The following is a 26836-nucleotide window of genomic DNA, read 5'->3' on the forward strand; positions in this document are numbered from 1 at the left end:
GCAGAAGAGAGTGAGCCCAAAATGTGACGCACCCCCAGCCCTTATTCTGCCTTCCGAAAGGTGGATAAATGAGGCATCAGGCTTTGGGAAGGAGGCACAAGGCTCTGGCAGAGTCCTAGAGCCCTCCTACAATCTTCCCAAAGCTGGGAAAGCACTAGCTAGGATTTGCGATGGAGCTGGACAGGCCTACAGGAATTCTAGGCGTGTATGGAACACAGGTATACCACCTAAAACTCCTCAAAATCACAATGGTCGTCTGTCATATTCTAGTACAACCTACCACCTTTACCTTACACCCTAACACAAAAAAGTTAGTTCAAACAGTGGAATAGGGTTGTGAAATGCAGAATAGGCATAGATTACATTGCAGTAGTCCTCAAATTTTGAGGTAGTGAAGGCATGCTAAGTTCCCATCTTATATTAGACAGAGTGCAGCTCTTCCAGGTGGACCTGCCATGGATGTGAAAGAGCTGTGAAAATGAATCAACATTCAAAATAAAAGCTTTAGGAAATTTAATTTCTAAGAACAGGTGTAGAAGCCAAACCTGTGAACCAGAATTCCCTGATTCAAATCTTACCTCAGTTTTAAATTTACCGGATGGGTTTAAAAGTGATGATTTTGTAGGTTTGTTGGAAGGATTCCTAAGACGAGGTATGTGAGATACTTTGAACACTCTAAAGCAATGTATAAATTCTAAATATTATTTATGGTAGAACCATTTTTTCTGTTAAGTGATTATTTAGCTTCTCTGTTGTCTGGAAATTGGGCACGGTAGATTCATACCTGGCATCGTAGATCCACGTGCAGATCATGGTCTGATCTTTATGTGTTTGGTTGCTCTCTAACATTCTTTTTACTAACATTTCAGGAAATCTGGTCTAATGTTCTCTCTCCCTCTCCTTGTCCCTTTTCCTAGTCCCCACCGAAAGGTGCCACCATTCCCTATCGCCCAAAGCCCGCCTCCACCCCTGTCATTTTTGCAGGTGGTCAGGTAAGAGCCGACCCGCTTGCGGCCTCCACTGCCAACCTCAGCCTTTTACTGCAGCACCAGCCGCTGCCCGTTAGTGCTCTCAGGTTTTCTCGTCTTTTCACTTGCATGATGTCATCCCACTCATGTTGCACCAAAGCACTTGGACTCAAAGCTCTTTATTGAACACAGGGTGTAGCTGCTTCGTCCTCCAGATAAGAGGCATGAAAGCCATTTAGCACAGCTAAAGCTAATAGAGAGTGGCTTCTGGTTCAAACAATACTCTCTACTGATCTCCTCCTTAAGCACAACATTGGAAAAGAGAATGAAGCTTCCTCTCCCGCTCTGTAGCCACTCTTGAGTGGGATCTTTGAATAGGGTGTATGTGTCCATTAACATGGATGGAACAGCAGAAATGATAGCTCATTAGCAGTGGGGTAGTTGGACAGTTCCTGAATCTCTAAGCCACCCTATAACAAAAGTTATAAGGTAAAATCATGGGCATCACATTTGATTTTGTTCATTAACGCCACATCCCAATGTGAGTGCCTAGTGGCTTGAGACAAGCATGTTAGGTGCACAGGAAGGTATGTTTTGCTGACATGAACAGGAGAACAAACCCTGGAGGACAAGATCCTCAATAAGGACGCATTTTAATGTGCTTTGCGGGGTGTGCTTGCAAGCGCTTTGACCTGCATAGTTGTTCATTTTGTCCTGCAATTTTTGAGCTTATTTTAAGAATTTCAGTGCTCACAAAATCACAAAGATTACACAGAAGCGCATTAAAGAGTTCAAAAAGCAGATTTAAAAATAAGAGAAATGAGATCAAACATAAAGCATATCTCAACAGAACTCTAAATGTTTCTGTGCTAAATAGTATTGAATAGCCATGTTTGAGCAATAAATGCAAATTTGATAAGCTTCAAAAGACATTCCAAGTGCACAGGGGTCTGTTTGAAATTTTTGTCTCTTGATTATTTAACTAATTTCAGTACAATTACTCAGTTTTCTCCAGGGCCATTTTACATTAGCATCTAATTGAAATATTTTTTCTCATTGTGACAGAGTCCAAAAATGGTACTCACAATGAAAAAGCAATGCAGTAGATTAAAATAAACTAATCATGTGTTTGAGTCTCCAAATCTTGACATTAAACTCAGGCTGTAAATTAACGGAACCAAATAACACATTACACTGAACTTCCTTCTGCAAAAAGCTTTCACAAGGGAGACTGATTTGAGAGATTCAGCTCACAGAAAATGTTTTTCCTTGCACGTTGAGAGGTGGGATTTAAGCTGGGTGGTTAGCAAAGGATGAAGGCACTTTCCTGTGCCATGAACCCAGTCCAAATCACACCACCACCTCTGGGCTACTTTTTGAAGAAGAAAATTATGTGGGAAATTCCAGATACAGAATTCCAACATACCATGCAGATTGGCTCTATAAAAGAACCAGTTCATTTTTGTATCATACTTGATATTTTAGCAGACACAATAAAAATCATAAGCGCATGCTTATTTAATGGATAAGAGTCCACCAAAATCATAACCAGTGCTATTGATTGTAAGAAAAGTATGGAACCACATGATGCAAACACATAAATTCACAGCAAGATTAGAAATAATTAAATTTTTTATAAGCATATTCTTGCAAGTTGCCAAGTAGTAAAACTGGAAAATTCATGTTGTTCCTCCCATTTGAGTTAATGAACAGCATTTGCATACTCATACCTCACCAACTAAATAAATCTCTGCAGATTTTATCTACCTAGATATTGTGCCTGACCACAAATGTTACTTCTGTTCTGGGCATTTGTGCTGATTTTTTGGGAGGATAAAAATGCCATAATGGCCCCTAACACTTGTTTATCACTCTTTACCCAGTATTTGATCCATGATGCCTTTTCTCTAAAATAGCAACCTGATGAAAGAGCTTTGGGTCCAGCTTATGATTCTCAAAAGGGAGAGTAAGACAGAAGGAACACTGCCAAATCATACTAAGAAATAAAGTGTTTGGGATCCTCATCTGTTGATCTGTTATGAAGGCTAGGGAGGCCCAAGCAATAGCAGCCTGCTTCTTTGTCAGGGCTACCAAGACAGTTAACAATACAATTCAGTACAAAATAGAATAAAAAACAATGCACCAAAGTATAGGATGGAACCAAATGGGTGTTGGCATCCACCCAGCAAAGAAAAAGGAGGTGATTTTTAATTGCAGTCCCATCTCCTAATTCTCCTAATACTTCTGCAGGAATCCAATGGGGTGTGTGTGTGTTGCAGGGTGCTATGAGGGGACTAGAAATTGCTTCCCTTCTCGCCTGTTCCACTGACAGATGCCCACAGACACTCATAGCTCACATCACAATTCAACATCTGGCAAAACAAAAGCATGGCAAAAACAAAATCAAATTCAGCTGTCAGTGAATAGAGTGTTTGGCACACGAGAACAGTAGCTCCTAACATAGAAAGGTAGGTGCCTTGAGCAACTCTTTCCCCATGTCTTCTGAGGAAATACCTTATTGCTAAATTCTCAGACCTCGCAAATTACTTTTTTGGTGTCATCCAAATTGAACAGCAACCCATTTTAGAAGGCATTCTATGTTTCCTTATACACGCAAAAATGGCATATGCATTTGGGTGCGTATAGGGGATTGATTGTTTTAGTATATCATACTTTGATCTGAACTGCAGAACAACCAACATTGGAGCTACGGTGGTAAAACTGGCCTCTCCTTTCAGTCAAGCTTCCAGGAGACTTGATTTCCAAGTCAGGCTTAGGCAAACTTTGCCAGTATCACTAACAAATATTTGGGAATGTGTACATTTAAGGGTGTATTAAAATGAGGGGAAACGTTTAAATTAAAAGGGGGGGAAACCAGTTGATTTGGAAATCAATATCCGGCAGCGTTTCCAACCCAAGTCTCAAGCACTGCTCAGTTCTTTTCAGCCTCCATTTCTGACTCTAATTTGAGGATTTCCTCTTTCTCAAACTTTTACTTCTTAAACCCAGTTCCTTTTTTTCAAAGAGCTAGATATCTATTTTCCTTTGCTGTTATTACTCTCCCTTTGCAAGTGGTTGTCCATTTTTATCCCATTTATATTGGAATTGTCTTTAAATCACTTTAACTTATAAGAAATGCCTTCCTGAACAATAAGCTTCTTTGGCAGAAAGGCATCTTTAGCTGTAGTTATTTATACAGTGTGTTGTTCATTTCCATTATATTCAAGAAACAGAAAAGGGTTTATTTTAGGGCAACTGCAAAACTTTATTTAGAAATTCTTGATATAAAACAAGGCAGACTCTTAAGGTTGTATCCAGTGAAATTACAGTATTCTGTTAGCTCAGGCACTTCTGCCTGTGGATCAGGACTTCCTTTCCCTGTGTGCCCTCATACCTCTAAAGCAGATTTGGGGGAACACATGGGGAGTGAGGGACGCCAACATTAGCCCTAGTGCTAATAGGATGGTTTTGTTGGAGACAGCCCTCAGATTAAGAGATTAATATACACTTCTGAACCAAGAGCCTGGCTCACTCATAAAAATCACAGAGATGCATTTGTGTTGTCTCTAGTTTAGGATCATGTAAAATACATGTGTGTAGAAAATGGGCTAATATTGCATATTTATAAACCAACTACGTGGAAGAGGAATTGTTCTTCTCCAGGATGTGAGACTGGGATTTTGCATCATCTGTGCACAGGCTAAGGAACTGTATAGCATTACCGACTCCTTAGCAGCTGACATGTCCCATTCTAGGCTATGGTCTTATGGAATTCTAGTGGAGTAGCTGTGACAAATTAATGTGAATTTTAGACTGGGTGCTTTGCTTTGATGTGGCACATTTTGGTGTGTTCTCCTAGTAGCAGTCATGTTTGAGCAAGCTTCAGAAGGTGAATATTTGAGATCTAAGATCATGGCTTTTCAGAGGAGCCACTGGAAAATGTTGGACATGGGGATATTTAGCCCAGCCATAAACTCATGGGGGGGGGGGGGTGTTGCTCCTGTCTCTAACAACTAACAAGGGCAAAGTGCTTTTATATGACTTGAAGTGGGCCATTAATACAACAAGGGGGTTGCAGTCCAGCTTCAAAATTTCCATTCATGCAGTAAACACAGTGTGTAACAGAAATGCGCAAGAAATATTAGAGCTGTTGTTGTAAACTACTTGCAAACTACGTGGCCAAGCTACGTTGTCCACAAGAATGTATGGCAGCCTGCAAGGAATGAAGTAACACTAATATTGCCAAACTAGGGGATTGTGCAACTGAAAGGCCACACTACAAAGCTTGGGGGCTTCTCCAGCTTGGGGGGTCAGAAGTTCTGTTTGACAGGACTAGGCACAGGTCACTGCTCAGAACTCGTGCTCCTCTTGATCCATTCTGAAGTGATCTTAGCAATGCAATTTTTTTTATTTTGGATAGGAATGAATGTGGGGGAGGATGATTGAGGTCACAGCCATTAGTTCTGCCCCAGTACTTCTTGCATTTGCACAGAAGTCTCTACATGTACACCTGAATGTGTGTACGCTTTCTACATGTGAACCCTGGGGAAAAATAAGGGCATGGACTACCTGCAAAAGACACTCTGAAGAACCTATGGGTATAGAGTGGTTAATAATAATAATAATAATAATAATAATAATAATAATAGTCATTTCTACCCAGAATAAATACTTGAACAGGATGTCAATTCACAGAAGCAGTTCCTCTGATGATCTGCTGTGTCTTATCATTGGTGTCTTGAGGCAGTAATATTGGATAGACCTCTAAGAATGAAGAGATGAAATATGCACTGAATCTGTGCGATATAATTGTCACACCAAACAGCAGCTTACTGGGGGTAGAGTGGATATGGGGGTAGAGTAGATTAGAGACAAAAGAGAGAGAGATAGTAAAGATGTCACCAAGTGATTTTTCTTATTATGCAATGATCACTGGAACATGTTGAGATGCCACAGACAAATGAGAAGACTGAAACTCACCATGTGCTGGCCCAATTCACATTTCCTCAGTTGAGACATTCTGTAGTAGCTCTCAATCTTCTTGCACATCTGTGTTGTTTCAGAGCATTCAAAACTGACAGAAGTGGACTCACGTGTAGTGGCCTTTGTGTATCAGCATATGTGTGTCAAACTCTGAATTAATTGTTCAGTCTCCCTAACCACAGCTTAATCTTTGTCCGTATGTGGCCTGCTCCCTGGTACACATTTGGTCTGAGTAAACCAGTTCCATATATATTATACCATGCAGAATGCCAGTTCTGCAGTTATAAAGAAGGCTGAATTTGACATTCCATATTGAACACTAGTGGAAGTTTTACGTTTTGTGACATTATTTGATAATGAAGGCACAAGAGCCCTTACAGTGGGCAACTGGCTCTCAGTTTTATTAAATGTTTCATTAGGTACATACATTTTGTCACTGTATATGACAGTGTATTTGATATGAATGTCTAAATCTGTCTAGAAGAACAGATGAGCTTAAGATACTTGGTGTATTACCATGGGGATGAGAGAAAATTATAAAACCAATTAGTTCCCTTCAACTGTGGTGTAAGTAGTCATTAGACACTACTGACAAATTCTTACACTGTGTGTTGTTTCTCTCTTGCAGGCCTATACAATTCAGGGACAATACGCTATTCCACACCCAGATGTGAGTTTTACCTTCATTGTTTGTATAAGAAGTTTGCTTTCTTATGTCATCTGCATGCTACTGCCAAATGCAACAAATATTAATATTAGAAATTAATATTAATACAACTTTTCTCAAAGTAAATGGCCGTGTGTAGTATTGGTATTAGCCTTTAACCTATTAGCACTCAACTATACTTCTGCTGAGGACTTGGCCTGTTGTGAAATTATTGAAATTATTCTGTGCTATCCCTTTGCTACATTGTGCGTGTGTAAGTGTGTGTACAACACACAAACACACACACACAAATATGCATTTTGTGCCTCAAATATTGGCCATTCAAAACCTTTCCCTCTGCTTCTCCTTCCTCATAAATTGCCCGCAAACAGATGCACCATTCTAAGTTATACATTTGCTTATTTGGTAATATAGAGAATATACCCAGAATTGTTAAACATTGTGTGCTTCTCTCAGACTTCACTTCCTGAGTGATTCTACAATCTGTCATTGTAGATATCCTCAGTTATAATGGAAAAGATGTCTGAATACCTGATGATGCTGAAACCCTTCCTCCCAAACCTAGGGGAAAGAAATAATGTTTAAAGCTGGTCATTGTTATTCATGTTCTGGCACCCTGTCCATGGAGCAAAGTGAACAGATGTACTTATATACTTAGCAAAGGTTTGATTTGTTTCTTATGCATCATCATCTCTGAAAAGAAATATAAGCCACACCTAGACATAATCTTCTAATGTTATTTGGAAATGTTTCTTTGGTGAGGTTAGAGATTGGCGGAGAGAACGGATCTGTATTGGGTCGGCACCATTCCAGTCTACAGGAGGGAGCTCAGTTTTACTTCTTCTTCTTCTTAAACAACTCTTGTGTTTAGCATAACATGAAGAAGCATTCCAGCTTGGCCTTCTTCTGGAAATGAGAAGGCATCTTTTCGTATGGAGATATGTGGGCCTTCACCTGTTATAACCAGGTGGTATAACCAGGTCTGAGCCAAAACATCTAAATAGACAATATAATATTCTGAGATTTTTTAAAAAAATTCCTTTTGGGGGGCTTACTGCCAATGATGGAGAATTTCAGGCAGAGGGGAGACTAAACAGTGGAAAACCTCTCCCACTTCTCCACCCACATATAAGGTGGGGAAATTTGCTTGCAACAGTCAATCCAACCCAATATTAGTATTATGAATATTGTTGAAAGTAGCCATGACCTCCACCCCTTCCAGTCTCACACCTTTAGCTCATTGCACACTTCATCTATCAATAGGAACAAACTATAGAGTTTCATTCAACAAATGAAACTGTTGAATGGTGCAAAATGGTGAAATGTCTATCACAGCCTTACAGCCCAGAAACAGCATGAACTTTTTGCTCAGTTTTGGGGGCAACCCGGACTCATGCCTAGAGAGAACTCGGCCTCAAGTTTTGCGTTGGTCTGAGGATATGGGTTTGCAGTGGCAGCAGCAGCAGAAGAAGGAGGAAGTTATTTTGGACAGTTTTCTTTTTGCATCCAGCTGGGTTGTATGGCTCACAGTGGCACAGTGCTGTGTCTTCTGTCAGGTAAGGCAAGTGACAGGAAAAATTTGGAAAGGAACTGAAGATAATAATAAGGAACCTACCACTGTGCCCAGTGTATAGCAGGGGCATGAATATTGTGAACAGGAATCTTCACCTCACCAAAAACATCTCTAATCAAAAATGGTACAGAAAACACCAAAAATTAGAAACACTTTTCAGATGATGAAAAGTTAACTCTTTAGGTTAGAAAGTAGGAGGCTCGTACCCTACAGATCCTATGTGGCTACAGTTGGGTCTATTGACTTGTTGTGAAGAAGACCTTGTTGAGAGGACCTGGAGTGTCCGTTAGACAAGGCAGCGGGGATAATCGTGGTGGGAATAGCCATGAAACAAGGCTGGCACTGCTGTTTGCTTTCATCTCAAGCCATCCTCTCATCCTCAGACAGGAATGTACAAGTCCTCTTCCTGCTACAACATAAAGTATTCCAGTTAAGCTACTAACCAAAGGGGAACTTCATAATAATAGATTTACACAGCAACCAGAAAGCCAGGATTACACTGCTTGCTTCATTAATTCAAGTGGTTGAAATAGCAGGGCATCATGTGAAGGGGAAAATTCTGCTACATTTTTAAAAAAAGACTTCCTTAGTGGTCCTGTAATATATATGCATCAGAAGGCAGCTCATAACCTCTAAAAGTCAGAAATGGCAAGCGCATAGGGATGATGGCAAGGGATGTCACAGGCATTAGCCAAAAGGTACTTGTGACATTTGTAGAATTTTTTAAAAAATGACCAGAGCTTTGGAAAGTATCACATTTTCCTAGAAACAAAATATTGTCGTTTGAAAGCTGGAAAAGTCAGATATCTCTACAAGACAAACATTACTCCCAGGGAAAACATCTCTATCCTACGCAACTGACAAATGACAACTTGTGCACTCAATGCACAAAACAAAATTAGCAATTTAGGTTGCCGTAGGCTTGCAGTGCAGAGAAAATTAGACTCACTTAATTCCCATTTCAGGAGGGCTTAATATAGAGCTTGTCTTTCTGCAGATTGCTTCTCTGGCAGTCCTTTTTCTGAATACTGTACTTGTGCATATATTTATATGTCTGTATTTGACTAGAAAAGGACAATGTTCTCATGCTGCACCAGGACAGTTTCAACGAACTATTGAGGAAAATCCCAATGCTTTTTCCTGCTATGTACCATATTTTTTGCTCTATGAGACTCACTTTTTCCCTCCTAAAAAGTAAGGGGAAATGTGTCTGCGTCTTATGGAGTGAATGCAGACTGTGCAGCTATCCCAGAAGCCAGAACAGCAAGAGGGATTGCTGCTTTCGCTGCGCAGCGATCCCTCTTGCTGTTCTGGCTTCTGAGATTCAGAATTATTATTTTTTTCTTGTTTTCCTCCTCCAAAAACTAGGTGCGTCTTGTGGTCTGGTGCATCTTATAGAGCGAAAAATACGGTAATTCTTTGTTCTGCTGAACTTGTAGGCCAGGCCAGCCATAAATATAGATTCTCCCTGCACATTGCTGTGACCCTAAGTGAACTCGAGAATCACACCCAGAGCCTTGCCATTTTCATTTATTCTTGCTGGAATGTTTAGATTCTTGAGCAGTTTCTATTAATCTGTCTATGGTGTAGTTAAATAAATACCAATGCATTGTGGGGGGGGGGACTTATAAATTTATGTTAGAAAACACATTTGCCAAAAGGTTCTATGAATTATTACCTTTTTCTGTTTTGTGAGCATTGCATACATTGATTTCCTAATCTTCCATTGACAGTGTTCAACTTAACCATTTTTTTTTCCAGTTAAGGTTTACTTTATAGCCCCAAGGTTCCAAAATAGCCTAGTGTGTTATATCAGTTGTTTGATTTATCACAAAAGCATCAATATTATGAGATGGCGCACTGAGATTTTATACACCAACCCTTCTTTCAAAATTGTTTTGCATTCGAATTAAAGGAGTTTAGCTGATTAGTTATCTGGTGCTTTAAAAAATCTGTCTTATAACTGTTCTTCTTGCAGAAAGAGCCTCCCCACCTGCAATTTTGGCAGGGGGTCCACCTCCCCCATCAGACCTTATGCTATAGCTGCTCCATTCCTCTCAACTCTTGATGGACCATTTTCAAGGGGCTGTTAAGGGAAGTCCAGTTTCCACCATATTTAATTCTGGATTGAACCCATTATGTTAAAAAGCATTTTGGATTTACTAATGAATAGAATGACCCTAATTTCTTTCAAAATTATTTCCACTGCACTGAATAAAAGCCACATCTGGTGAAGTGGCTAGAAAATGTAGAAGAATGTGCCACCCAGTGGGTTGAGCAGGATGAAGAAATTGCACTGATCAGGAAATGCTGTGTCTCTCCTGGGAGACAGAAAGAGGACTTTCAAAGGAAACTCTCTCTATAGCTTTGAAATCTCTATAATTTCCTTTTTTATATATTCACACAGACCTTTTTATTAAATCTACTTCTCTTACTACCAGAATTAGTGTGGCTGCATGTGGTGTAGGATAAGCCTAAATGAAGAAAGGTAGTAGAAATGGACAAGAAATCAAACTGTTATGAGCAGAAGCCATGCAAACTGGACAAGGATGGTACACAGGGGAAATGGTTCATTGCCTCTTTTCAGTACAACTGTGTGGGAATCATGCTGCCTCTGACCTTAGGAACATAGATAATTTGCTCTGAAAGATGCATTTCTTAAGGGTAAATTTCAATGCATGCCAGACTTTTGAGGGTGATATTTGCTTTGAGTTTCATTTGAAAAGTCTTATTAGTTACTTTAGGTTCTGATTTCTATCTGTGAGCTTCTTTAAAAGTGGAGATAATTTGCATGCCATTTTCTTCTGGTGTTTTGCTTGCCAACTCTGACAATGGATTGAAAGCTCTATTTTTCAAACTCCCCTTTACCTTCCTACCTGTCTTCTTGAATAGCCTCCCAGGTGTTCTGCCTTCAGTGCTTCACCCTGACTATTACCAAACCAATGTCAGACTTCCCTGCATCCCTTTCCCTCCAATATGCTGCAGGAGCAAGAGTTTTCCAATTATTTTTGCCCAGAATTGAAAGTATAAGCTTCCCATGCCTTGCATTTCAGGGGGCTGGCTTGACTGGCTTAGTAGATTTGTTGTTCCTATGCCATCTAAAGAGGGGGAGGGCAATGGGGTGCCCTTAAGATGTTGCTGGACTTCAGTTCCTGTCATCCCTGAGCATTGACCATGTTGGCTGATGGGAGTTGGGAGCCCAACAACACCTGGAGTTCACCACATTGCCGACCCCTGAGGAATCGTATTACTCCCCAAGCCTGCACAGCAAAATTTTGAGAGTGGACATGCTTTGCCATTATTTTCCTTCTTGGGTAATAGCAGAGATGCCGCGCAAAATGTATTCCAGATGCACTCCTCTTTATGAGCTCTTTGTTAAGGGGCTCTTAGAAGTCTCTGAGCACAACAAGGGATGAACGGGGTCTGAAATACATACCTATTTTGGCCAAACCCACACACATTGGACTTTTCACCTGGCCTACATACGTCCTAAACCCGCACTACTGCTTTGGTCCCTAGAACGTTTCCTGCCATGGGCACCAAATACCATCTCCAGGAGCAGTTAGCTCCTCTGCTAAGGTGCCCAACTTGCCGCTGAAAGTGCTTTATGTGTGCACTCTTGGTGGTCCAGATGTTTCCCAGTTTTGTTCCAGAAGATGCAAGGCAGAATTTTATTTAGTTGTTTTAGCTACAGGGATAAAAACACCAAAACTAGGCTGCTGTATTTCAGACCCTGATCAAGCACAACTGCCACAGATTTGGGCATTACCGTATTTACCCAGGCCAAGTCCTTCTGTTAAAGCTGTGTTTGCCATGTTTCCACATGGCTTCCTGGTGTTTTTTTTCCTTTTAATTATAATTTTGTTCTTAGTTTTTGGTGTGACTTGTATTCTATAACAATAACCTTCTTAGTTCTAATGTCCCTCCTACCCCTCAGCAGTTGACCAAGCTCCACCAGTTGGCTATGCAGCAAACCCCCTTTACTCCCCTTGGACAGACCACCCCCGCTTTCCCTGGTACGTACCCAAATACCCTTTACAGATTTCCTTCTCTTCTTACCTATGCAGTTTCTCTTTCTTTCTAAGTTCAATTTGTTTAATGGTTTTTTTAAAAAAAAAATAGGATCTGTAACCAAAGTTGCAAGTATCAGTTTGAGATATGTTAAAGCACTAGAATAATCATCCAGTTTTTCTTCATTGTGGGTATGAGTTCAATCCACTCATGGGCATTTTTATCTACTTTGCTCTTTACCTTGCTGAGAAATAGACAGGTTATGCGTCTGCAAGTCACCTGCTCATTTTGTCTGCTGCAAGACATCCATGTGGCCAACAACACTTTGTTTATGGGGGCATCGAAAGTGTCAGTTGAGAGGATGCAAATTCCTTTTAGTTCTCTGTCATGGTTTTGGTCACTGTTTGGTCACTGTTTCATCATGTATTCAAAGACATGAATTCATTCTTAATTAATGTTTAGCAGGTGAAGCTCATGCTTTCATGAGAAATACTGAGAGGGAGCCGCTACTCTAGTAGATAAGCCCTTTATTCGAAGCATGGCGAAGACTTTAAGGGCTTCTGACAGAAACTTAGTAGGTGCTATTGTGCCTCACAAATGTTAGTAAATTATTAAGTAAAGTGAAATCATTTCAACGGAACACTCAATTAGTAGATACTACATTCCATGTGTTACATGTATCTATTTAATATATCTTCATTTCATTTGGGCGATCACAAAATGCGTGTTCTGCCATTTTGTTCATCATATTTTGAGCTTCCTAGATGAAGTGACATTGCTTATCTCCTTGAAGGCAAAAAACATTAAATCTGTTTCTTCTTTGCTCTTCAGGAGAAAAGCTGCCCTTACATTCCTCCGAAGAAGCTCAAAATCTGATGGGCCAATCATCAGGTAAAACAAAGGCTATAGGCAAATACACAGGGTACTATCTGCATTTATAAGTATTTTTTCAATTGGATTCTACCACTTTTGTAGCCACTTACAAATTGACTGCTCAAGTTATGCTGATGAGATAGTTTGACTCTCAGTGGGCATTAATATGTTAGTATAACACAATATGAACTGCTTAAGCTATAATGGTATACAGTGAATCCTATATTTTTTTTTTTAGAAAAACACTGGGATAAAATGAAATTGCAGAACTGAAATGTCTCCTCTTTTACAGAATAATTGCTCTGTATAAGAACAGGATTTTGGCTCCTCCTGCTTTTTGTTTTCAGTCAACCTGCGAAACTACTCTCCTCTAAGCCTCTCCAACGTCCTATCAGTGGGTTTTTATAAGCACTGGCAGGATCCAAAACTGATGCAACTAGTTCTGTGCACCTTAGTGAGCTTTGGGTTTTTGTACATTGAACAGCAACCCTCCACTTGACACACTGCTTTCAAACCTGATATAATAATAATAAGAAAAAGAATTTATTATTTATACCTCGCCCATCTGGCTGGGTTTCCCCAGCCGCTCTGGGCGGCTTCCAACAAAATATTAAAATACAATAATTAATCAAATGTTAAAAGCTTCCCTAAAGAGGGCTGTCTTCAGATGTCTTCTAAAAGTCCGATAGTTGTTTATTTATTTGACATCTGATGGGAGGGTGTTCCACAAGGCGGGCGCCACTACCGAGAAGGCCCTCTGCCTGGTTCCCTGTAACTTCGCTTCTTACAATGAGGGAACTGCCAGAAGGCCCTCGGCGCTGGACCTCAGTGTCCTGGCAGAACAATGGGAGTGGAGACACTCTTTCAGGTATACTGGGCTGAGGCCATTTAGGGCTTTAAAGGTTAGCATCAACACTTTGAATTGTGCTAGGAAACATACTGGGAGCCAATGTAGGTCTTTCAAGACTGGTGTTATGTGGTCTTGGCAGCCACTCCGAGACGCTGGTCTAGCTGCCGCATTCTGGATTAGTTGTAGGTTTTGGGTCACCTTCAAAGGTAGCCCCACATAGAGTGCATTGTAGTAGTCCAAGCGGTAGATAATCAGAGCATGCGCCACTCTGGCAAGACAGTCCCTGGGCAGGTAGGGTCTCAGTCTGCGTACGAGATGGAGCTGGTAGACAGTTGCCCTGGACACAGAATTGACCTGCTCCTCCATGGACAGCTGTGAGTCCAAAATGCCTCTCAGGCTGTGCACCTGGTCCTTCAGAGGCACAGTTACCCCATTCAGGACCAGGGAGTCCTCCACACCTGCCCGCCACCTGTCCCCCCAAAACAGTACTTCTGTCTTGTCAGGATTCAACCTCAATCTGTTTGCTGCCATTCATCCTTCAACTGCCTCCAGACACTCACACAGGACCTTCACCACCTTCACTGGATCTGATTTGAAAGAGAGGTAGAGCTTGGTATCATCTGCATATTGATGGACACCCAGCCAAAACTCCCTGATGATCTCTCCTAGCGGCTTCATGTAGATGTTAAAAAGCATGGGGGAGAGGATGGAACCCTGAGGCACCCCACTAGTGAGAGTGCAGGGGTCTGAACACTCATCCTCCAACACCACTTTCTGGACGCAGCCTGGGAGAAAGGAGTGGAACCACTGTATGACAGTGCCCCGGCTCCTAGCCCCTCTAGATGGTCCAGAAGGATGTTGTGGTTGATGGTGTCAAAGGCGGCTGAGAGATCCAGCAGAACTAGGAAACAGCTCTCACCTTTGTCCCTAGCCCGCCGGAGATCATCGACCAGTGCAACCAAGGCAGTTTCAGTCCCATGGCTGAATCCTGACTGGAAGGGACCCAAATGGTCTGCATCCTGCAGGCGCGCCTGGAGTTGTTCAGCAACCACCCACTCAATCACCTTGCCCAAGAATGGAAGATTTGAGACTGGGCGATAGTTGGCCATATTGGCCGGGTCTAAAGTTTGTTTTTTTAAGAAGCAGTTTAATTACTGCCTCTTTCAGTGGGTCTGGGAAGGCTCCCTCACAGAGAGAAGCATTCAGCACCCCGCGGAGCTCATCGCCCAGCCCTTCCCAGCTCGCTTTTATGAGCCAGGATGGGCAAGGATCAAGGAGACAGGTGGTTGGTTTCACTCGTCCAAGCAGTCTGTCCACATCCTCAGAGGTAACAGATTGGAATTGACTAGACAGGACTCTAGCACTGTCCCGCCCCAGCCCTGCTCCCATGGTGGCATCTACCTCCTTCTGAATCTGAGCGACTATATCTGCAAAAAAAACTTTGCAAAATCATTGCAGCAGATCTTGGGGCCTTTACCGGTCTCCTGCTGCTGTTTTCTGCAGATGCAATAGAGGCGGTGAAGAAGGTCTTCTTTGTCGTCACTATTGCCACTTGGTAGGCTTGACATTGAGCTCTAACCTGTGTCCGGTCAGATTCAGAATGAGTTTTCCGCCACTGGTGCTCTAGCCATCTCAGTGATTGCTTCATCACCCTCAGCTCCGAGGAAAACCACGAGGCTGTCCGGGCTCCATGCAATCAGAGAGGGAGCTTCAGAGCCAGACAGTCAATACCCCTGGTTAGCTCCACCAGAGACACCAGGGAATCAGCTGAAAGGCCATCAACATGGGATAAAACATCCCCTACCACTCTCTGGAAACCATTTGGATCCATTAAGTGGCGGGGACGGACCATCCAAATTGGTCCCACCTCCCTGCAGAGGGGAAGGGTTGCAGAGAAGTCCAGTTGCACCAGGAAGTGATCTGACCATGGCACTTCTTTTGTTTTGCTTTTACTTAGTGTCAGATCACCCACATCCATAGAGGTGAACACCAGGTCTAAGGCATGTCCGTGACTATGAGTTGTGCCAAACTTATTCAGGGACAGCCCCATGGAAGCGATGCTTTCCACGAAGTCCTGAGCGGCCCTTGTAAGGTTGTGTCAGCATAGATGTTAAAATCCCCTAGGACAACCAAACTAGGAGGTCTCCAGGAGAACATCTGCCACGACCTGAAGCAGCTCAGGCAGGGAATCCTTGGTGCAGCGGGGAGGTCGGTACACCAAAAGGAATCCTGTACTGCCGTATTGCCCAACTTCCAGAACATGCACTCAGAAAACTGGGTCTTCCCAATAGGACACCTGGTGTAAACTAATGACTTCCTAAAAATCACTGCAACCCCACCACCCTACCACCATCATATGACCTGGGTAGCTTAAAATCCCCCCACCAAGCATCTATTTGTTGTGAAAAGTCACAAGAGCCATATGAATACTTTCACGTTTTGCATCACAACTTGTGTTGGAGAGGGATTCTGATAAAGAATAGCATTACAGGAGAATATGGTTAAAGTCCCCTCCTGAGCACCAGGTTTCCAATATGAATTTGGATTTAGTTTACTTTTTAAAATGGTGTCTCAGCTCCAGAGGTAGCCAAATGCTGCTGCTTACCTGTGGTTTTTTCATCTGGGTCCTGAACCTAGTTTTGGGACTCTTAGTAAACAATCTGTGCTATAAGCCGGTCACGGGGAGTGTGCCTGGATGTTGTTCTGTGAGATGTAGACATGAGGAGGCCTGGAATGCCTTGAGACCATGGGGCTTGGGAGGAAGAGTTTGACTTTCTTCCCCTACCATGATCCCAGGTAAAAGCACCTCTCCAAAGTTGTTCCTTGCATTTCAAGAGGAGCTCTCATTGGTGCTAACAGAAGCTTCCCTTGAAAGGCAGAGAGCAGCTTCAGAGGTGGGGAGTGGGCCTGTCAGGGACAGAGGTTCCTCCTTCCTCTCAGTCCTATGCCTCTTCAGGTTTCCCCATGTCTGCTGTTCACTTATTTAAAATGTAGGTGCTAATTGCATTCAGGCAATAAATGTCACATCTGGTTAGAATGGCAAATATTCACATGTAATTTTCCTTGCTTATTTTCAAAAACAGCAAAATAAAATTTAAGAATTGCGTAATTATCTGTGAGCATTACATAGACCAGATCTAAGATTTGCCCCTGATCTAACACTGCATGAACACAGGCTTCAGTGCTGGGAAGGCATAGATCTTTCAAGGAAGCTGGACTTCTGCTGATCAGCTCTGCTGGGAGGGAGGGAGGAGTCTGAGTTCAGTTCTCCACCAGGTTGCTTGTTGGGTGTTAGCAAATGGGCAAATAAGAAGTTGTTTCATTACAAGATCATGGAGAGGCAAATTGCCATATTAGAACTGGAAGCATAAGGGATCACAGAAGTGAGTGATGAATTAGAGAATAAGCACGCTAACTTCATTTTCTTTAAATGTTGAAATTATAAGTCTTGCTTTTATTTCGCATTATATTGCTTGTAATTTGCAGCAGATCTGCTTCCAGGCACAGTCAAAGGGAGCAGCCTAAAAGGAAAGTTGTAGTTGAGCGTGCAGCCTTGAATCTTTGTACAGTCCAGGGAATCTTTCCTTTCAATCTTATAATTATTATTATAATTATTATTATAAATAATACCCCACCCATCTGGCTGGGTTTCCCCAGCCACTTATCTGAGGCCATTGTGGATAGAACATTAACTAATGCAAAACCTGGGCTGAAATAAATTGGATGAAAACCTCCAGACAGCCTCTTTTGCTGCAACATTTTATAAATCACACAGAGTGATACAGATACAGACCTCTTATTACTGCCTCTTCTTTGCAACCAGCCCCAAAAGAAACAAGGAAAGCTTCCCTGTCAGTGGGTGGGTCTCTAAATTTACACTTATTCTTTCAAATGAGTATCTGGAGCAAAAAAGGGATATCTGGCCTTCCAGATGTTGTGAAACTCCCTTATCTCTGACCATTGTCCCTGTGAACTCAGGCCAATGGGAGTTGGAGTCCGGCAACATCTGGTGGGCCAACTACAGGTTCAGAATAATTATGTGAGAACTGTTAAGTTCCATGGAAAATCATATTTTTGCAGGCAAATATCCATCTTCTTTTGGGAGAAATTAATTATACATTCCTTGCTTTTTCAACATGGTGTTGAAATTGCATAAAGTATATTTGGCACTGGAAATGTGCTGTATAAAGAGTGAATCATTATGACTGAGGTGGTCAGGAACATGTTTTCATTCTTCAAGTCATTGAGTTGGATACTAAGAACTTGGAGTGAAAGGAAAACATTGGCTAGCATTGTTCTGCAAATACTTGCTCAAAAGACCAAGAATTCACAACAGGCTTTATAGCGCTTCTCACACATTCACTTGTGCTACAGATCGTGCAAGGGGAACAACACGTCTGGATTTAGTTTCACTTTTCTTGCTGTAGTGTGAGGTGGAAAACAGCTGTTCTGTGACAGGTAGGTAGCCGTGTTGGTCTGCCATAGTCGAAGCAAAATACAAAAATTCCTTCCAGTAGCACCTTAGAGACCAACTAAGTTTGTTATTGGTATGAGCTTTCATGTATCTGAAGAAGTGTGCATGCACATGAAAGCTCATACCAAAAACAAACTTAGTTGGTCTCTAAGGTGCTACTGGAAGGAATTATTTTAAGCTGTTCTGTGAGTGAGAGGCAGTTTTGCATATGGGGCAATTTGAGATGGAGCAAGTTACTTTGTGAAAGTTTTCACAGTTCTTTGACTTTTCTAAAAAAGAATACTGTGGTTTCAAATTGGGCACAACCTATTCAATATATATAGCATTACATATAAGGGTAAGTAGACTGTTTTTTGAGATGACAGCGTATAAATTAAAGGAGCAGATCAGTATATATTTTAGTCATTGATTTCAAAGCAGAAATCTCTTGTCTTGCGACCTATTCCTACAAGAAATAAATTCAACAATAAAGACTAATAGATGTGGCAAAATACCGTAGCTACAGTGGGAAAGAGCTTGACCACAATCTCAGGGTCTGATGATAAGCTACGACAAACTTTAGCTTTGGACCGGGGTGGGGAGCAAAGCTGGACAGTCAACACATTTGCACAGTCTGGGTAAGCCAAAATTTCACTGACTGTGTTGCCTGAACTGCGCCAATTAATGAACACTCCCTGATTCAGTGAGTGGTCATGTTGTCAGCTCAAAAATTATTTCCTGTTTGTACTGCTTAAACCTGATTAATGCCATCATCAGGCTAAAGCGTTCATCTACCGTGGAATTGATCATGATGGACCTTCTGAATACCATTTGCTGGAAACCACAGGAGGGCAGAGGACTCTTGTTCTGGAACCCTGCTTCCTGGTTCTCCATAATGGACATCTGGTTGGCCACTGTGAGAACAGAATGCTGGACTAGATGGGTCATTGGCCTGATCCAGCAGGCTCTTCTTACATTCTTACTTGCTCGTAGCTGCCAATATGACAGGAAAGTTTGCTTCCCCCCTCCCCAGTTTATACCTTTGACCTTCACACCACTTACCTCTGGAGTACATTTGCAGTAGAACTCTATCCTTATATTGGGTTTGGTGTCAAGATATGTTCCATACTTGTCAGGGGCATCAGCATAATGGAAAGTGAGTAGCAATGTAGGAACCAATTTGCTTATGTTTGGCAACCAAAACAGCCTGGCTGGAGAGACTGAATACGATGCGCTTCACAAAATGGACTTCTGTGGCAGACATTGCATCGTGGCCTGGACATGTTCTCCCCAACACTAACCCCAAGGTACCACAAGGTCCTGGCTGTGTTTTTGCTCTGTTGATTAACAGCAACTTTTTGAGCCAACTGTTTTATCTTTGATCCCGAAACGGAAGCAAGGTGAGGTGAGGATACGGTACCTATGGAGTTTGTAATGGTTTGTATTAGAACCAAATGGGCAGGATAAGAGAGAATTGATTCTAGGAGCTCTAGGTTAGTAGTATTAGTGCTTTCCTTGCTACTTTGCCAAAACATGTTCCTTCCTTACCCTCTGGCCCTGGTGTAGTCTGAGAAATTCACAAGGTCTGCTATTTTGGTGGAATACCAGACGCTGTGCAGTGCTATGTCTTCAAGCTATAACCATTTTCCCTTGCATATGCTCAGGTTTGGATGCCAGTCCCCCGGCCAGTACTCATGAACTCACCATTCCCAATGATGTGAGTATCGCATCTCAATGCTCTCCGTACCATTTTTAAAACATGTTTCTCTACAAATGACATCTAGGACATTTAGCAAAGCCCATGCATTAATTCCAGGCATATCATTTCAAAGTCTTTTAACAAAGTACAGTTACTAAACTGAAAGGGGTGGAATAAAGAATTGGGGAGGGGGATGGCCTTGGCAAACTTTCTTCACTAGTCTAGTCCTTAGGAAATGGACCTGACATCTCTGGAGAATGACACCATTTTCTGACCCTTTCTAGTCCTAGAGCATTAGAGGTTTGCCAGCTGCAGGCAGGAGCTGCCTCAGTAATTTCACAAGTTGCCTTATGGGATGAAAAGGGAGTTGTTTTCCTTGCCCATTCTGATCCTGACCTCTGCGCCGAGTGGTAATCAAAGCAGTGCAATTGGAGCTGAGCTGGGAAATGGTGGGACTTACTTTGTGCATAGCTGTCAACTTTTCCCTTTTCTTACGAGTAATCCTATTCAGATAATAAGGGAATTTCCCTTAAAAAGGGGGAAACGTTGACAGCTATGACTTTGTGGTGGGAGAGAAGTGGGAAGTGGGAGGGGTCGTGGCTCCATTTCTTATTATCTGGTACTGTATTCTAACAGGAAAGGTTGTGCTTCGTTGACTACTTGTTCATGCAAATATCCCATTTGTTTCTAGATAAAAAGCAAGTAATTCCTCCCCTATTTTTAAAAACCAGTTTGACAGTTTATGAGAAACAGAACAGAACACATATAGTACTCCTTTTCAAATAGCCCCTGCAGAAATTCTACATTTGATGTTGTTTAGAAAGGTTTTCATGCTAGCTATTTATTTATTGTGAATAAATACACAGAAATGTAAATTGACCTCTCTTCCAGTCCACTCCAGCTGTGCTCATTTCACACATTATGAGTATGGATTAGAACAGGAGTTCCCAAATGTTTTGGACCTAGGAAGCAGCACATTTGAAAATCTAAAAAACTGCTGTGAGCACCACAAAACACAAATTTCACAGAAGAAAAAAGAGCTTTAATAGCCCCCTATCCCAAGCAGACAAAATACCTCCACCTTAAAAAAAATCAATAAAACACAGAGGAGGGAAGTACATTCCCCATAACAAGCTATCTATCTGTCTGGAGGGACTAAGGGCCTTGGTGGACACCAAGGGTGGTTTCTGGGGTACAGTGGCCCTGCCATATGCACCGCATTGGAGACCCCAGGTCTGGAAACAGTTGAGAGCTAAGCAAGTCAAAAACCATGGTGGAGTGTGTTTTAGAAAAAGACAGTGAAAAGGGTCTGACTGAAGTCTCTGAACATGCATTTCCAGCTCCATGAAATTGTGGTTTTGTATCTATTGACTTGGAGAAAAGGTGCAATATAAATTTTATAATAAGCAAGGTAGAATGTAGCTCTATCTTATTTGCAATTGTGAGCTTCCTGTCAATTTATCCTGGCTCATTAGAGGACCCTGCAAAGTTCCTATTGTAAACAGGCATAGGTCCTTCAGAGTCTTCCCTTCTCTATACTTTTCTTATGAAATTTCCAGAGCCCAAATGTACTGTTAGTGTTCGTTGAATTGAAAGACATAATTGTTTCTGGTATGCTTTTAATTTGTGGGGGCAATTTGCTTAGCAACAAACATTAATTCTCCCCCATTGAGCATGCAAATTTTGGCATGAACATACTCTTAAAAATTAATCTCAGTTATATTTAATTTGTTTGAATTCATCTTCCATGAATATGAGCAACCAAAACTCTCCCAGGTTTGTTCATTCATTCCCCAGGGCAAGCCATGACAGTCCTCCCCTACAGAGACAGCATGACTTTGCCACGTCATGCCAACCCCAAATCCACCATTAAAACCTCCTGTATAGATGGTTTGCACTGTTTATCCATTATGCAAATGAAAGCAAACTGAGCTCTGGTTACAGTTAATGTATGTGCAGGGACACTGTCTATCACAATTACATCAACACTCTTCTGTTCCACATTCAATAAAACCTTAACAAAAATATTTAAGCAGGTTTCTAAAAATGCATACCTGCATCTGAAGGTGAACCAATAATGTGGCTGAGGAGGAAAAGGTGATGGAGTATTCTGACTTGAGTGTTTCAGTTTAGTTTAGTTTGGTTTATGCCATTGATTTTTGAGCTTGGCATGCAACCTGAAATTTAGAGGCCGCCATCGTATATTTGAATGAGACAAAGACTTTTCGCTTTTTGAACAGCAAATCATTATTAATTCTGGTGTCTTAAAGTGGTGTTATCCTCAACAGCAAGGGATTGAATGTTCTCTCTAGGACTAGGAACTTCTTCTGAATCTGTAATCCAGTCTGGCTCCCTGGCCCATTATAAATGATCTGCCTGCGATCCTGCAGAACAATTCTTCAGGAAATCTACCATTTAAAAGACCTATTTTTCTTTCTACTAACTTAAATTATATAGACAGCAGTATAATGTGAGCTGTTTCCAGAATGGCTTGTGTTATGTATTTTGATTACAGCTCCTATTATAATATATTCTCCAACACTTCACAGATGAAAACCAGGGTGCTTATGAGTGTTACCCCTTTCGCACATTGAGTATGCTGTGACTTCATGTTCTGGACAGATATGGGCATGAATATGCATTATTTTCAATATGCAAGCCATGTTCACTCAATAAGATTCCATAGAAATGCATCCATAGAGTTATGGAAGCAATTTATTTTTGGAGTATGAAAGGGACAATGTTCTCTTCGCCATTTGCTTCTGAGGTCCTATCATTGTGGATTCTGTTAGATTTCTCCCCATTACCTTGTTACTTCCTGGTTGATAGGGCACCAGCTTGCACATCTTTCTATATTCTTACATGGTTCATAGAACCATAGAATAGTAGAGTTGGAGAGGGGCCTGTGGACCAAGCTTCCACTTGAATCAGAAAATCCAGATGTGGTGTATTCCCAACAGATGACTGTCAAACCTCTGTGTGAAGACCTCTAGCACACACACATATACACATGCCAGCAATTGGTTCCATTGTCAAGTGGTCCTTACCAATAAGACGTTACTCCTAAGGTTGCACAGAAGCCTAATCTTCTGTGATAGAAGCCCATTAGATCTAGCTTTGCCCTCCTAGGCAGAAGAAACCAAGTCAACACCCTCCTCTGTGTGACAGCCCCTTTGGGTATTTGAAGTGTGCTTTCATGTCCCTTCTCAGTTCCTTCCACCTTATCCATATCCCTGCATCTTCATTGCCATCTTTGGAACCAATTTTTCTACATCCTTGTTGTCATGCTCTGCAGTTCTGATGATGTCTGACAAGTGCAGAACCAAGTGGAACCAATATTTTATAGCTGTCAACTTTTCCCTTTTCTTGCGAGGAATCCTATTTGGAATAAGGGAATTTCCCTTCAAAAAAGGGAAAAGTTGACCGCTATGTTATTTTTCATAATGCAGCCTAAACTTGCATCAGCTGTTTTTACACCCATATTCAGTTGCTGTTTGTAAAAACATTGATGGATTTATTTGTGTATTATTTAGATTTATGTCCCACCCCTTCAGAGACATTGCCAGGTTTGGTTAAATTCTTACTCTCTGGCTCCAGTTTCTTAGGATGCTCTGTGATGAGTTTGATAGATAGTTGGTCCTGCCTTTGAGCTAGATCACTACAAAAAGCTTTTTTAAAAAATTACATTGCACTTGTAATAGAAGAAAATCAAAATCTGGTACTACTGGGGAAAGCACTAAGAGGCTCTTGCAGACAACACTTTGCACACATAGAAGCGACACTGGAAGTTGTCATGATATAGACAGCTGCTTCATTCCTCCAGAAACAGGGTGTATCTTGGAGTCCAGCAGACCTTTATGTCTCAAGGCAACTGAAAATGTGGGCCCTCCAGCTCCACAGTATTCGATGGCAGAGGGTGAGAGATGAAAGAGATTCAGCTTCAAAACATTCAACTCTGCTTGAATCATGTGGAATGTGGTATATTGCACTGTGTATAGGGATAAACAAAGCTGTCATGTTGAGTTGTGTGTCGAGGTCCCCAAGCCACCCCCCAAATAACTCACAATGCACACTTAATTTTTGTTTAAGGTTTTTGGCATAATTTTGGCCACAACTTTATTTAAATACAAAACCGTGAGTGGTTGTTTAGGCATTGGTTAAGACTATCTGTCCCCCCGCCTGGGGACAGAACTGACTTCCGGGCACCACCGAAAGACAGTGCGGGGGGAAGCAAGTCGGGGAGAAATGGAACTGAGTCACAGACCCTCACTTTTCATCCGCATGCTCCCCGAAGGCTTGCTGGCCCTAGTCCCATTCCAGGGATTGAAAAGATGGCAAGCCCCAGGATTCCTTTAACGGAATTCCCTTTCCGCAGCAACCATGGAGGGGCAGGCCCAGCCTATCCTAACCCCTCCTCCACCAATTTATAACCAATGCCTAACCGCAACCTTACAAGTTGTGACGATTTGCTACGCAGTAGGCAAAAACCAAATAGCCCAGCCAATCAGCCAGATGGACAAAATTCCTACCAGGCCCCTGCCCCAACGGCAGACGACCCCATGACAGGCATAGCAAGGTCAATGCAACAACCCCTTACTCAAGGGCGGGTGGGCGGGTGATCCGTTGCACGCAGCAAAGAGAAAGCTCCAGGCTGCGTGCAGAGTATTTAAACATTTTACCCCTCCCACCAAAATTGCATAATAATAATAATAATAATAATAATAATAATAATAATAATAATTTATTATTTGTACCCCGCCCATCTGGCTGGGTTTCCCCAGCCACTCTGGGCGGCTTCCAACAAAGAGGAAAAATACACTAAAATGTCACATATTAAAAACTTCCCTGAACAGGGCTGCCTTCAGATGTCTTCTGAATGTCAGGTAGTTGTTTATCGCTTTGACATTTGATGGGAGGGCATTCCACAGGGTGGGCGCCACTACCGAGAAGGCCCTCTGCCTGGTTCCCTGTAACTTGGCCTCTCGCAGTGAGGGAACCGCCAGAAGGCCCTCGGAGCTGGACCTCAGTGTCCAGGCAGAACGATGGGGGTGGAGACGCTCCTTCAGATATACTGGACCGAGGCCGTTTAGGGCTTTAAAGGTCAACACCAACACTTTGAATTGTGCTCAGAAACATACTGGGAGCCAATGTAGGTCTTTCAAGACCGGTGTTATATGGTCTCGGCGGCCGCTCCCAGTCACCAGTCTAGCTGCCGCATTCTGGATTAGTTGTAGTTTCCGGGTCACCTTCAAAGGTAGCCCCACGTAGAGCGCATTGCAATAGTCCAAGCGGGAGATAACCAGAGCATGCACCACTCTGGCGAGACAGTCTGCAGGCAGTCTCAGCCTACGTACCAGATGGAGCTGGTAGACAGCTGCCCTGGATACAGATTTGACCTGTGCCTCCATGGACAGCTGTGAGTCCAAAATGACTCCCAGGCTGCGCACCTGGTCCTTCAGGGGCACAGTTGCCCCATTCAGGACCAGGGAATCCTCCACACCTGCCCGCCTCCTGTCCCCCAAAAACAGTACTTCTGTCTTGTCAGGATTCAACCTCAATCTGTTTGAGCTAATGTTTGAGCTAAGGAGGACGGGAGAAGCCGCCATAACTTTTACCCCAGCAACCCAGTGAACCAATCACTGCCCCAGGACATCTTTAGAGACCCTGCCTGGTAACAGAGGGGTGGCTCAGCAGACCCCACCGCAACACGTGCTCTCCATGAAGGAGAACACGCTTTGTCTAAGTTTCTCATGTTCCCAGTCTTAAATTCAGTTCTTCACATTTCTACAAAAATTTGCAATTTTATATAAAAAATATCCTTATGAAAATTCATCAGCCTTTTTTGTGCAAACTTCTCCTGCTTGTATGTAGGTTTTCAGTAACAAACACATTTTTCAAGCAGTTTCCCCTAATAAATGCATTTTTGTGCACATTTTCCCTTAAAATATTCATTTTTTATATATTGCTTAGGTGGAGGATGGAAATGCAAAATTCAGAGAAGGACAAGCTCCAAAGGAAAGCTGTGTTTTGGTTCACATATTGTTTCAGAAATTGCAATATAACTAAACTAAAATGTTCTGATTGAGCAAGATTGAGCAAGATTGAGTATTTCCTCAATCCCTAGCTCTGTATGACTGTTTCAGTTCCATGGACATTCAAGGCAGCTACTTAATTAGATTTACTTTATCATATATTGTTCGTTTTTGTTTGCTGGGATGATTTCTTACCTGCTCCTTCACCGCGGTCCCAGGGCAGGTCACAGCAATGCAAAAATTGTCTGTTTTTACCGGAGGGGTGGTCCTCCTAGGAATTTTCCTCACGGGTTTCCCAAAGAACAGCTAAAAATGAGCAGCAGCAGCATTTAACATACCTACTTAGGTGGAAATTTAGCAGTAAGTAAAAAAAAAAAAATGGGACTCGGGTGGCACTGAGGATTAAACCACAGAGCCTAGGACTTGCCAGTCAGAAGGTCAGCGGTTCGAATCCCTGCAATAGGGCGAGTTCCCATTGCTCGGTCCCTGCTCCTGCCAACCTAGCAGTTCGAAAGCACGTCAAAGTGCAAGTAGATAAATAGGTACTGCTCCAGCGGGAAGGTAAATGGCATTTCCGTGCGCTGCTCTGGTTCGCCAGAAGCGGCTTAGTCATGCTGGCCACATGACCCGGAAGCTGTATGCCGGCTCCCTCGGCCAGTAAAGCGAGATGAGCGCCGCAACCCCAGAGACGGCCACGACTGGACCTAATGGTCAGGGGTCCCTTTAC

At 42.3% G+C, this 26836-nt stretch overlaps 1 protein-coding gene across 36 annotated transcripts in view; it reads left to right on the forward strand.

Moving 5' to 3' along the window:
- PCBP3 (poly(rC) binding protein 3) overlaps nt 1–26836 on the forward strand; it is a gene marked incomplete at both ends in the record, with an annotated part of 77163 nt that overhangs the window by 44659 nt on the left and 5668 nt on the right. For 17 of the 36 annotated variants that reach the window (XM_083474419.1, XM_083474400.1, XM_083474393.1 and 14 more), the window contains 5 exons: nt 918–1061; nt 6580–6621; nt 12129–12207; nt 13034–13093; nt 20043–20095. In XM_083474419.1, the coding sequence (XP_083330545.1) occupies nt 918–1061; nt 6580–6621; nt 12129–12207; nt 13034–13093; nt 20043–20095 (378 nt within the window). The remainder of the gene's footprint in view (nt 1–917; nt 1062–6579; nt 6622–12128; nt 12208–13033; nt 13094–20042; nt 20096–26836) is intronic. The other 19 variants (XM_083474399.1, XM_083474418.1, XM_083474407.1 and 16 more) reach the window with 11 other exon arrangements.

This window comes from Podarcis liolepis (genome assembly GCF_965112155.1).
Source record: "Podarcis liolepis genome assembly, chromosome: 1".
NCBI classification, from domain to species: domain Eukaryota; kingdom Metazoa; phylum Chordata; class Lepidosauria; order Squamata; family Lacertidae; genus Podarcis; species Podarcis liolepis.